Source organism: Aedes aegypti, chromosome 1 (genome assembly GCF_002204515.2).
Source record: "Aedes aegypti strain LVP_AGWG chromosome 1, AaegL5.0 Primary Assembly, whole genome shotgun sequence".
In the NCBI taxonomy this organism is placed as follows: Eukaryota; Metazoa; Arthropoda; class Insecta; order Diptera; family Culicidae; genus Aedes; species Aedes aegypti.
The window spans coordinates 291,586,520-291,599,065 of NC_035107.1; the positions used below are offsets into that span (position 1 = coordinate 291,586,520).

At 37.4% G+C, this 12,546-nt stretch overlaps 1 protein-coding gene across 1 annotated transcript; it reads right to left on the minus strand.

Moving 5' to 3' along the window:
* Nucleotides 1–2,414: 2,414 nt before the first annotated feature.
* On the minus strand, nt 2,415–2,973 carry LOC5577643 (larval cuticle protein LCP-17). Its single transcript, XM_001656591.2, has 2 exons — nt 2,823–2,973; nt 2,415–2,748 (listed from the first exon to the last, which is right to left on the minus strand). The coding sequence occupies exons 1-2, from the start codon at nt 2,832–2,834 to the stop codon at nt 2,443–2,445; spliced, it is 318 nt and encodes a 105-aa protein (XP_001656641.1). The 5' UTR covers nt 2,835–2,973; the 3' UTR covers nt 2,415–2,442.
* Between the last annotated feature and the right edge of the window lie 9,573 nt (nt 2,974–12,546).

The following is a 12,546-nucleotide window of genomic DNA, read 5'->3' on the forward strand; positions in this document are numbered from 1 at the left end:
TCGAATGTGCGGTTGGTGACAGGTTCATATGACTTCTGTGAGTTCGCGATGTAAGCCAACTATCTCCTCTCTCTCAGGTCTAGAATAAAGTGCTGCTCCTAGTAGGCGCTAATCAGCATCAAATAATCAGAACATATTTTAGTTGACTTGCATCTTGATATACAGTGCCTATCCGATTTTGACAATAACAAAACTCTTCGAATTGGGTAACATACTATTCAATTTTGGCAACATTAATTCAAAGAATTCCCCTAATTTTCTTAGGTATTGCATTTATTATCAAAAACTACCTAAATTTGAACAAAACAATCTTGTTGTTTTTTGCTGTTGTATTTTGACACAGTTCATTTTTAGCAACATAGAAGGTTTCGTAGTTGTAAGTGCAACATTTTCGCAGTCTTCTTGAAATTGTTAATAGCTAGAGTACAATTTGAAATCCGTTTTATGAAAAATGTTATGTGATCGATGTTACGAACAATAAAAAATGTCGTGTTTATTTTATAGAAAAAAATGATGAATTTCCCTGAACTTCCATTTTATTATTTTTTGACCCCCCTCCGACACATTTTGGTGGAAGATGACAAAAGAAGATTTTAATATTTGTTCCGGCCTAATAAACCAAAATAAGGCATCAGTAGTGGTTTATGAAGTATAGTAAGGGAACAACTGACAGCTGATTTTGCTGATTTTGGCCCATTCAATATGGTGTATTAGAAGAAAAGAAAGCCTATGTTTAATGGAGTCAAAAATAACCATTTTATTTATTCGAATTGACTGATAGAGAGTTCCCGCATGTAATGAAGCATCCTCTTATGACGGTAAACTTAAAAATATTTTTAATTATTAATTAACCTCTGCACTGTTAGCAGTGTTGATAGACTCACACTCAAAATCTCAATAAATACGCTCTCCCGTGAGAGCAAACTCATTAGAGATCCGTTTCGCAAATCTCACGCTTGAGATTTTGACGCAAAATCAACTCAATCAACTCAAATCGTAAAAAATGATTCAGTCGCAAAACCCGGCAAAAACTCGTGAAACCCGAATGTTGTTGTTAACGTTAGAAAGGATTAACATAATTTTACCAGACTAACAAGAAATTATTGCCGTGTGTGTGTAAACTGTCGAAATACGAGACAATGAGTTAAAAAGGTGAGCCAATTCATCCATGATTTTTTGACTGCTGAGTTGCATGATTGACAACTCACGCATGAAAAATCTCAAGCGTGAGTTGTGAGAAATTGAGTTTTTCACATCACTGACTGTTAGTAATATTAATAGGAAACAAAGAAAATTTCATCACAAGTAGAATTACATGCGATGTTTATTCGGTGGCCGTCTTGTCCCATAGTGTTGAAAAATAGATTATTTTGAATGATATTTAAAAAGCTCTAAAACTAATATGTTTTTTAGGTTATTTTCTTTTTAAACTGCTTATGAAAAAAATGCGAAACTCACATCATGAGTCTAAATTGCTGGGTTTTATAAGCTTTGGACAAAGTTAGAAAACAATTTGCTTAAGGTGGCTCCCCAAATTCCACTAGTTATAAAATGTTGTCTTAAGCAAACATGCAGCGTCAGTTATTGTTGGAACACACAGAAGGTAGAGCAACAATCAACTGGCTTTTCTTCAAATTTTGTAGGAAATATAATCAGTTGAATTTCGTAGCAAAACTAATTGCTGCACATTATTTTTTGCGATTTCTCATCGTAAATGGCTGTTTTTTATTACGCCAATCTGTCATGAAACGGTCTACTTTCCTGCACTGAAGTATGCAGTGCGGGAATAGTCATCGCGACGCTTTCTCATTACGCAACTGTTTTGAGTTGCGTAATGAATCATAATACAACAATTTTTCAGAAATTGTCAAATGATGGTGAATGCATCCCGATATAATTTCCGATACCTTCAAGTGGTGTTCTACGAAATTGCAAAAAATGTTGTACGTAACTCGTTGCAGAACTCGATTTTTACAACACTCGTCGTAATTGTCCTACTTGGCAAGCCTCGTAGGATAAATTTACGACTCGTACTGTGAAAATCATCATTCTGAAACTTGTTCCGTAAACTACTATTACGGAATCCATAAAATCGTAGAACCTTTTATCAAAAATATCCATAGATCTGGCATTGCTGACTGTGCACCAAGGGATTAAGACCGGCGGAAAGGAACAAGAAGAAGTAAGGAGGCAAGCGGACGTCGTTTAGAGACGATTCATAGCAACCCAACCGAGAGAAGTATGATTGCTAACGAGGGGAAGCGTGCTGGGTGAGTGTATCTCTTCATCATCTTCGTCACAGACATGGCATTACTTGGGGTGCAATCCCGCAATCGAAAATAGATTCGTCTAGCAAATGTGCGAGAGGCAATTAAATCGAACGATACGTCGTCCCATTACAAGAATAATTCCACTATTTTTGCGTTGGCACTCAGCCGTTTATTACAATTTGTAGTTGGAACGAATGTAGCTCAACACTTTAGTCAGCTGAGCGGGAACGTGAGCTCCCTGCGGATGATAGCCAAGGGCATCGGCCACGTAGCTGATCTCGACGTTTTCGCCTTCCGGAGTCCTGTAGCGGTAGAATCCGTTGACATTGTTGGCATTGCCTTCGGCGCGGGCCGCAGTTCCGTCATCGTGTTCATAGTTGTGCTTGAACGTGCCATCGGGCCCGATGTCCAACTCCTGGTTCTTCACCATCACATCCGGACGAGCCGAAGCAACGGCCAGCAGCACTGCGAAAGCGATCTACGAGAAAAAAAAACATGTGAACTGTTACATCTCTTGAACAAGTCTCAATCCAAACCTCCGCCGAAACTTACCAAGAATTTCATTTTGAAATAAGATTTTAGTGCGTTTGAGCGGACGAATCTGGGAACTAATCGGCACCGACGACGAAATGAACTGATCGAGACAGATCGTCGACAGCCTTATATAGTGCATTCTAGTTCGGGACTTCTTCTTTGCCCAAACCTCAGAACATCTGTTAATTTTTATGCCACGGTAGAACAAGTTCTAAGCAGATCAATGTTCTCACTAAACGCAGTGGCAGCAAGCAGCAGGTGCGGTGTTTGGTGCAGGTGAGGAGCTTGTTAAACATCGAAAGGAAAAGTTCAGCCCAATTTGCATAAATTTCGCGATGACAATATTTTATTGGCTTGCGCGATCGATAGGAGACAGAATCAAGGACCGCCGCCACCGCGTCTTCTTTCACTGGGACTGGTGAGAGAAAAAAAAATCCGAAAGACGTTCATCTAACAGGGTTGCAGGAGTTTTCCTACATCACTACGATGCGGAATTTTATGTTGAGAGATATATGGTTCATGGTTATGGGAAATTGCTTGTAAGATCTTCGACAACCCGTTCAGAAGAAAATAGCAAATCTATAACAATCACTTACCAGAATAAGTTATAATATCTAGATTAATAGATAACTACGAACTAAATAACTATGAAGACTTGATGCAGATGCTTTTTTGTGATTACCTGGCTGAGCTTTGGAACCTTCTATTTCCAACTTTTTGTAATGCACTCAGTAGTAACATAGCTCAGTATGTAATTTGGCATATGTTATTCTTAGAAATGTATAACTAGATCGGGGGTTCGTAAATTGAATTCGTTCGTGAATTCAACCAGTTCGTAGAATGAGGGAGCTTAGTTCGTTAAACGAGGTTTGCCTTGAGTTCGCTTGCATACTTATAAGTTTGCTTGTATTCTTATAAGAAATTAATTTGTAATAATATGAGAAACTTTGCTTTTTCAGTACATGCATAGGATACTGAAAAAGCAAATTAATATTGATTAATTAGATTTTATAAATTTGATTCTTAATCAGGCTAAAAAGTAAGCAAGTTAAGGTCTTCCAAGAGTTCCTTGAAGTTTGGGCATATGATTTTACACAGGTAATTGAAATCAATTCATCATTTTTAAGTAGAAGAATATTTCATAATACTGGACCCCAAAAGACTGTTATATTTTGATGAACCGTGTGTATACTTTTCAGTAACTAAGTAAGTACAACAGGTGTTCTAGTTCAACCAAATATTTCCTGGAATAATTACCTTCACTATACTAGTGTGACAAGCAATCTTTTGGTGGTTTTTAAAAAGGACTCAAAGGAATTCAAGCCTAAGGATCAACATGCCTAAGCAATTGTATATTGATGGTTTTCAACAATGGCATAGGCTCTTAACCCTTCACATAGGGCAACTCACCTAATGTTGAACGGCTAAAATCCTTGCCTATTGTTTAACAGTCCGTGTATTCCTTCTGGCGTGTTCAACAATTAGCGAGCATTTTGATTGTTCAACAATTGGCGAATTCCCATAACTAAATGGAGTATTGCATTGATTTGTTACAGATGTAAGATACATATTAGGAATATTGCAGGAATGTTGAAATTTTTTGATCGTATATTCTTCTACAGTGTTCTCACAGGTGAGGTTCTGGAGGAAGTCATCGTTGACAGGCTAACGCTTCTCATTGAAGGCGATACGATCCCTTTTTTAACGGAAATGGTCTCAAAAGTCACTATTTTACTTATTCTTCTTGCATCAGGAATTCTTTTAAATTTCTTTTGGAATGCTCCTCCAGGTATCCTTCCACAAATAGCCCGAGAAATTTTCTAATGAATTTTCCAGAAATAAAGTCCTCCTGTTTAAATTATGTTTTAATTAAATAACACGACAAAGCGTGTTCTTGCTATGTACTACAAATTTTCCCGCTCAAATAACAGCTATATCATATTTAAACTTTTATTTGACAAATGTGTCCAAATTTGAACCTTGACACTTTTGATCATGTCTGGCGTTCACTTCGTGTCGCATGGGGTCAACTTTTCAACAGTGGGGTTGTTCTTATCTGACATTTTGAAAGGTACACGGAAAACAAAATACACCCAAAGTTTTAGTTTAAGCCAAGGGCGTGACAAAATTTAAAAAAAAATCAGAAAGAATGTTTTTTGGTCTGAAACTAACGTAAAACACTAGGATATGCAGTAAACACGTGTTTGCTCCAGAAAATCATACACAACAAATGCTAACTATTCATTCTATTTTAATTTAATCAAATATTTTTTCCAGATACTACTCAATGATTTATGGAAAAAAAAGTTACACTTGTTCATCCACTGTTCTCTCTAGTAGTTACTCTTGCATATAATCCAGGTTTTTTTTAATTAAATTTGGTTAATGATTTTTCCAGGAAGCCCTAAAAAAATCTTCAAGGAGTTTGACGCTGTCCTGTTCTGCTCTAGATTTGTTTTTCTCCGAATTTCTCCAGCGAAAATCTTTATGGATTTCTTAATATTTCATTTGAGGTTTCACGCCAGCGAATACAACAGAAATTATTTCGAATATTGCTACACAATTTTCTTCAAAGAATACGTTAGATGTTTTTCAAGAAATTCCAGGAAGTCGATTGTTTATCTCGCAATTTAGATACCAAATGCACCAAGACTTTCTAAGCAATCAGGGTTTTTTTCATTGATTACTATAGGATTTGTTTTGGAACTAAATCTTCTCTGTAAGCATCCCTTCAAAGTTTCCTGGAAAAATGTTTTGAGAATTTTCTTGGAAAATTTATCAAAGAATATCTGGAGGACGAAAATAACTTAAAAAGATGCATACAACAAAACGAACCGTTATCCGTGTCGTAAATGTCAAGAATAAAAGAGATAAAGCCATATAACAAATGCATGGCTGGATTCTCTACAAAACTCAAATGAAACTCATATCTCCTTGTCCGTGTTTCAACTGTTACTGTTGCCTTGGTTTATGCATGCTCTATTTTTGGTTTTACGTAGCTTTTTCTAAGTCTATCTAACTCGTACGATTCTTTTGAATTTCAAGAAAGGGTATATCTTCAATTTGTAAATTTAACACGTGTTCCTTGTACACGACCATGTAAACTTCAAACCCTTACGACAGATAATTTTTGTTTTGCTCTACGTGAGACGTCACATTCTAGCCGTTATCATTTTTGACAGCCGGGTGTAAAATTTCTGCAGGCATATCATTTAAGATAAAACATTTCGGAATCCGGCCGACTTGTGCCTCTACTCACGTTTTCAATGGCACTAAACTGTAGAAATAATTGGCAAACGTTTCTGTTCTTCTTATTTAAAGCATTCTACTAGTTCCAAAATAAAAAGTTCATCGTTGTTGGATGCTCCCTCCGAGAGATTTGTGCCTTCGAAGTTTCAGTGCAATCTTAGAAGTTGGTTCGAGACTGTTTCACCTTAAGCAGCCGTATATCGGGGCAAAACCTGCATTTTGGTAGCATTTAAGGGGCATGCTAGCATTCAACGACCTGCAGGAAAGGCACATATATTGGTTTTTTAAGTGCTTACTGATTATCTTGATAGTGCTGGTCATCTACTGTAAAGCGACAATATGCGACGTATTCAGGACTGGTAACAAGTCACTTTTTAGTGACTTGATCACTTTATTTGACCTGGTCACTAAAAAGTCACTATTTCCAACCAGAAGTCACTGAAGTCACCATTTTCGTGATCTGATGATGATGAAATCTAAGGCTGGGTTAGCTTTTCAAGCACAAATAGCTGGAAACAGATATCTGTTATTTTAAAGACAAATATAGTGTGACTTGGAAATCAAAGTGTCGACAAAGATAAGGACTCCTAGCTAACTTTCTGAAAAAATTCAGGTAAAGATTTCGTAGACATTTCTAACGGAAATTTTTTTTTTTTTTTTCAAGGGAGAGTTTTGAAGAAGTTTTGGCAAAACTTAGAAAACAACTTTGAGCTGAATTTTCTGGCCGAAATATTAAAAAAAACTGTGGCGAAAACCCGGACCAATATATGAGAGAACCACTGAATAAATTACTAGAGAACTTTTTGCAGTAATCTGAGACTCTATGAGGAATCTTAAACCTGCTTACTGAAAGAACCTCACAAAAACTTATCTGGCAAATTACCCAGATACGGATTGGAATAACAACAAGAAAATCCAAAGAGTTTGTTAAAAGGTCATCTTGACTTCAGATGTGAGTAATTATTTTGCAAGAAATTGTTTCGGAAATTATATTCCAATCAATATTCCATACATTTTTTATTTATTGACCATCAACACTGATTTTTATACGACTTTGGTCAACTATATCTATGCAAATAACATTTTTATAGAATGAATGCATGAACATTGTTGGTCAATAATAATTAATCAATAGTTTTATCAGGTGCGATTCCCCAACTTTAAATCCTTCTCCGCAATACATTGCAATGTTGCCTAGAATCGAAATGTTTCCCTCAATTTATTCAACAGATTTGTTGAAAAATGCTTCAAATAATTTGTTTTGTACCGATATTTCAAAATCTTCAATCAATCAATTTGGCCAGTAAGTACTTCATAAATTGGAATTTCGCTAAAAGTCTCCCAGACAGTTAAAATGCACGTATAATGCAATCACTTTTTGCGTTATTCGATGCTTCATGTGCAAAGTTTCACGTATAAGATGTCGCAAAAAGGCCGTATACGTACAAAAGTTGAGGCAATATTTGTGCATATTTTCAAAGATGGTTAAAAGGGAAAAGATGATCGACTTTTTATTTTGCCATATATTTTGTCGACGACACGTTATTTAAGTAACACTACTGCCATCTGTTGAGTTAAAAGCGCGTAAACATTTTATTCAGCTAAATTTAAATCATCGTGGAATCAAAAAACGAAAAGTGGAAGAAATCAAAACAACCACGCTTAAAAAGTGTTACACAGAAGTGAGTTCGACTCACATCGCATCATACTCCTCTGCTAAAAAATGTTCATGTGCAGGTTTTTTCTTCTTATTCTCACATTTTATGCCATTTAGCGATGATTGGCAATATCGGATATCTCCGTTTGAGCTCTGTACCTTTTTTCAGACGTGGACATCATAAACGAACAACTCAACATCTGGTGGTCACTAGGAGAACATTGCATATTAGTTGGCTTTTGATTCACCTGAGTGGCGCTATTCATGTCGCCTAGAAAAAAAACGGGAGTCGATTATCTTTTTCCCTCTAACCATCTTTGATATTTTGATATACTCACAAAGTCGCAGTTTTAATTTCACTCTAAACTAATTGATAAACTATTTGTTTACATGAACACGTCGGAACCTTTGACGAACAAAACGAAGAAATAAAAAATAAAATCCGTTGATCTGTTCTTAAGTTATTTCGTGACTAACAAACACCATTACTTTTTTTATTTATATAGATAGAAAGATAGATAGAAAGATAGATATATACACCTTTACCAAGCTAATGTTTGTCTCGTAAAAAAATGAGAAGTAAACTCCAATACGCCATTTTTACCATTTTTTATATAATCAAGTTTAACGGATAGATAACAGTTAATTATTATTATTGTCTTTATTAAAGAGACTTTCAGCTCTTGGCTGGTTCGTCTCTTAAGGTAACAGTTAAGAAACATTTCAAATTACTACAGTTCGCTTCTTTTCTAAATTCACAAAAAGAACGTATTTTCATTTCTAATCTATACTATGACTAATACATGCAGTTTTGAAGTCACTTTGTGGTCACTATTTTGATCATTTTGGTCACTAAAGCCACTATTACACTAAGGGTTGTTTTTACGTCGATCGATGTCCCGCGTAAAAAAACGATTTAATTCAAAAAACGACGTTTCTCGACGTTTCGTGATGTTTGGTAGAATAAGGCATTAAAGCAACAGTTTGTTAACGGTTTAATAATAACGTCTGTATTTCTCAGTGGTTTGCCGGAGGATAACGCACAAGTGTTATTTTTATCTAACAAGTTATTTGCTAGGGTAAACGTAGCATTCTTCGATCGTATCGTTGCTTCACTCAATTTTGACGCGGTAGTGCGTAAAACAACCACGCAAAATATTGTTCGTTTAGTTTAGGAATAGATTCTCGTGCACATTTTCAACGTGGGAAATTACATACTCATACGTCAGTTTATATGGCACTTTCATAGAAGCACGCACCTTGCATTCAATGTACAATCCAACATAATGCGTTACATGTGCGTTACTTGTTGGTTTTGTTAGCTACGACGCCATCCAATATATGGCAAAAATGGTGGGAGAATATTTTGGTGTGACAAAATTATTTTGGTGTGAGTCTATTAGAGGGCAAAATCCCCAATAAGCCGCGCAAAATAAATCTTCAGTGTATTTTGTAGAGATGGTCGGGTCTGGGTTTTTCAAACCCGAAACCCGACTGGTTCGGGTCGGGTTCTGGTTTGAAAATTCAAAATTTTTCGGATTCGGGTTTGGGTCGGGTTTGAAAGCTACAAAATTATCGGGTACGGGTCGGGTTCGGGCTTCAAAAAGCTCGGGTTTTGTGATAATTGTGAACAGAGTAGTAACCTGAAAGCTTCCCAATGCTTCAGAAATGATGAATTCACCATCTTTTCGAGCTCGGGTTTTATTCGGGTTTTTCTTACAAAACTTTTCGGGTTTCGGTTCGGGTTCGGGTTGAAGCTGGGTTTTCGTTTTTCCTGGGCAGTGTGTTCCAAAAGAGCGTGCTTTCGAAAGCTCAAGCAAGCGAGTTCAGTTTGTGCGTCGCCGGAATGTTTTTTTTTCTCTCGGGAAGTATTTTGGAAAGCCCAAGCAAGACGGTTCGTTTTCGGGTCGCCGGGAGTTTGCTATTCGTTTCGTGCGTTTTGCTGGGCAGCGCTGCGAAAAGCCCAAGCAAAACGGTTCGTTTTCGGGACGCCGAGAAGTTTTGCTGTTCGCGCTGCCTGAGTGCGAAAATATATTCGTGTTCAGTCGAGGACGGATTACCAACTGGTGAGCTCGTTTCATGCTTATGATAACACATTTTTTCAAATAAGCATTATTTTTATGTAATATTCAAACAAACTTTGTATGGTTCGTCATTACAAGTGTTGGCATAAAGATACATATATTTTTATCTTTTCGACGTTACTAAAAATATCTTTTTAATTGTTCGACATTATGAATGTTGACGTATTTAAAAAAAACTTCTACCTTCTACCAAAAACTTTTCATCTCGAGACAAAAATGCACAGTTACAAACAAACTGTGTATGGTTCGTCACTACAAGTGTCGGCATAATTTCTTTTTCATATAATCTAAAATGTATACATATATTTTTCTGTTTTCGACAAAAATAAAAATCTTTTGAATGGTTCAACACTGCAGATGTTGACGTATTTTTTAAATCTTCTACTAAAAACTTCTCGAAACAAAATTGCAAAACTAGCTTTAAGTATAAGTCGTATTTTCCCCCCTTGTCCATGGATCGCATCATTGACCAAAGGTGACTCCCAGATCTTTTCCTCCCTCACTAATAAACACTCTTTCCGTGGTGATTGTGGAGATGCAGAGGTATTCTCGGTCTCTAGAAGCAACAATCATTACACCCTAACATTCCTTCCCCATCCCAACTGACTGTAAGGACTTGGCCGGCGCCGTTATTGATCTGCTAAAATTGCACTTCGAGAGTAAGCGGAAACTCTCATCCCTTATTCATTTGGATCCCAGTGCAATTCTTAACAGTTCCGATCAAACACGGACTAGCAACCATTGACATGTACAGTCAGTCTATGCTATGCTATGCTAGAGTGGTTCAAAAAATCGTTTTTGCTCCACACTGCTCATTCGATTTTAGATCAAATTCTGAGTGTCCTCCCTAAATTTGAGCTCATTTGGATGAAAACTGAGACTGCACAAGCCCTTTAAAGTTTATATGGGAATTACTATGAGGAAAGCAACCAATTCATTCAATCGGTCATAGTATTTGCCCAAGTGCTTTTGGAGATTAGAGCTACGTTGATACTGTGAGATACATTCATCAGCTACAACTTTGCCGAAGACCGTTTTCAAATCGGACGCCTCAGTAATTAGTTATTGATTTATATCCAGTCACAAATTCTTCAGCATTGCTCATTTAACTTCTGAACAGGCAACATTGCTGCACATGGCGTGAAAGATAGCACGCACAAATCATGGCTACTATGTTTTACTGCATATATGCAGTGATGCCTGCAGAGCAGCCCAATAATTATAGCCAAAGTTTTACAACTCATTCAAAAATCAATAACTAATTACTGAGGCGTCCGATGTAAAAACGGTCTTCGGCAAAGTTGTAGCTGATTATTGTATCTCATAGCATAAACGTAGTTCTAATCTCCAAGAGCACATGGGCAAACACTATGACTGATTGAATGAATTGGTTGCTTTTCCCATAGTAATTCCCATATAAACTTTAAAGGGCTTGTGCAGTCTCAGTTTTCATCCAAATGAGCTCAAATTTCAGGAGAACACTCAGAATTTGATCTAGAATCGAATTAGTGGTGTGGAGCAAAAACGATTTTTTGAACCACTCTAATGCTATGCTATGCAATACTTTTCGGGTTTCGGGTCGGGTTCGGGTAAAAACAGTGAAATATTTTCGGATTCGGGTCGGGTCTGGGTTTGCCTTTCAATTATTTTGTAGGGTTCGGGTCGGGTCCGGGTTTGATGATATAAAATAAGTCGGGTACGTTTCGGGTTCGGGTTTGAAAAATGTGAAACCCGACCATCTCTAGTATTTTGCTGTCTGACCACTACCAGCACTGCGTATTGAAGTGCTTTTCATTGCAAAGTTTCAGGTGACCTACCATGTATCTTGTACCTTGATTACTACAACGTAGCGTCACGCCATTATTGCCAGGCATACTGTAGATCTCTCTCTTCGTCGGTCTTGAGCGATACTTCTCGAGTTGACCCGAACGTTTAGGGAGGCTAGTTCCTCTTCCACTACGTATTCGTGGTCTTCCAAGAAGTCGCCTACCTCTACCTGACCCCTGCTAAACATTACTTTCGTAATTCTTTCTTCCGACATTGGTATTGAGTGACCAGCCCACTGAAGTCTACCGTATTTTACACGCTTCTTTATAAACATAACCCGTCTGCGTTACCGATCATTTTCTAGTAACCCACCGTGCATTGTCTTCAGCACTTTACCCTCAAAAACATCGAAGGCTTTACGGTCGGCCTCGTCCACACTTCGTGCCCGTAGAGAGTAGCCGCAGGAAGTATCAATGTTTTATACAGTGCAAGTTTTGTTTCTGTTTGTCGGGAATTCAGCAGGTTACGAAATCCATAGAAAAGGGTCAAAAACGGAACACGTATTTTCATATCTCACGAAACGTCATTGTCATATGTTACAAGTATTCCAAGATAAACAAATCTTCAACAACTTCAAACCCATCCCCATCAAACACTTTCTCTGCACCCACACCACTAGGCCCACCTCTACCTCTACCTCTACCTCTTATCAATTGCCAGAAGGATGCGTCTCCTTTCTCCTTTCCGCCTTTCTCCTCCTCGATTTCTGCATTTTGGACATTTGATTTCTAACCATAAAGTGTTGCACATATTATTTTCGCCGGAAAACCATGTTTAGACATGATCAATGAACCACAGCTCATTTCAGAACAGATGATGAGTCTGCAAGTTATACTCCCGGAATTTATATAAGATCATTCGCAAAGCTCGTTGTCGAGCGGCCATCACGCAAAAACCAGCCTGGTATTCTCCCACAAAAGACTCC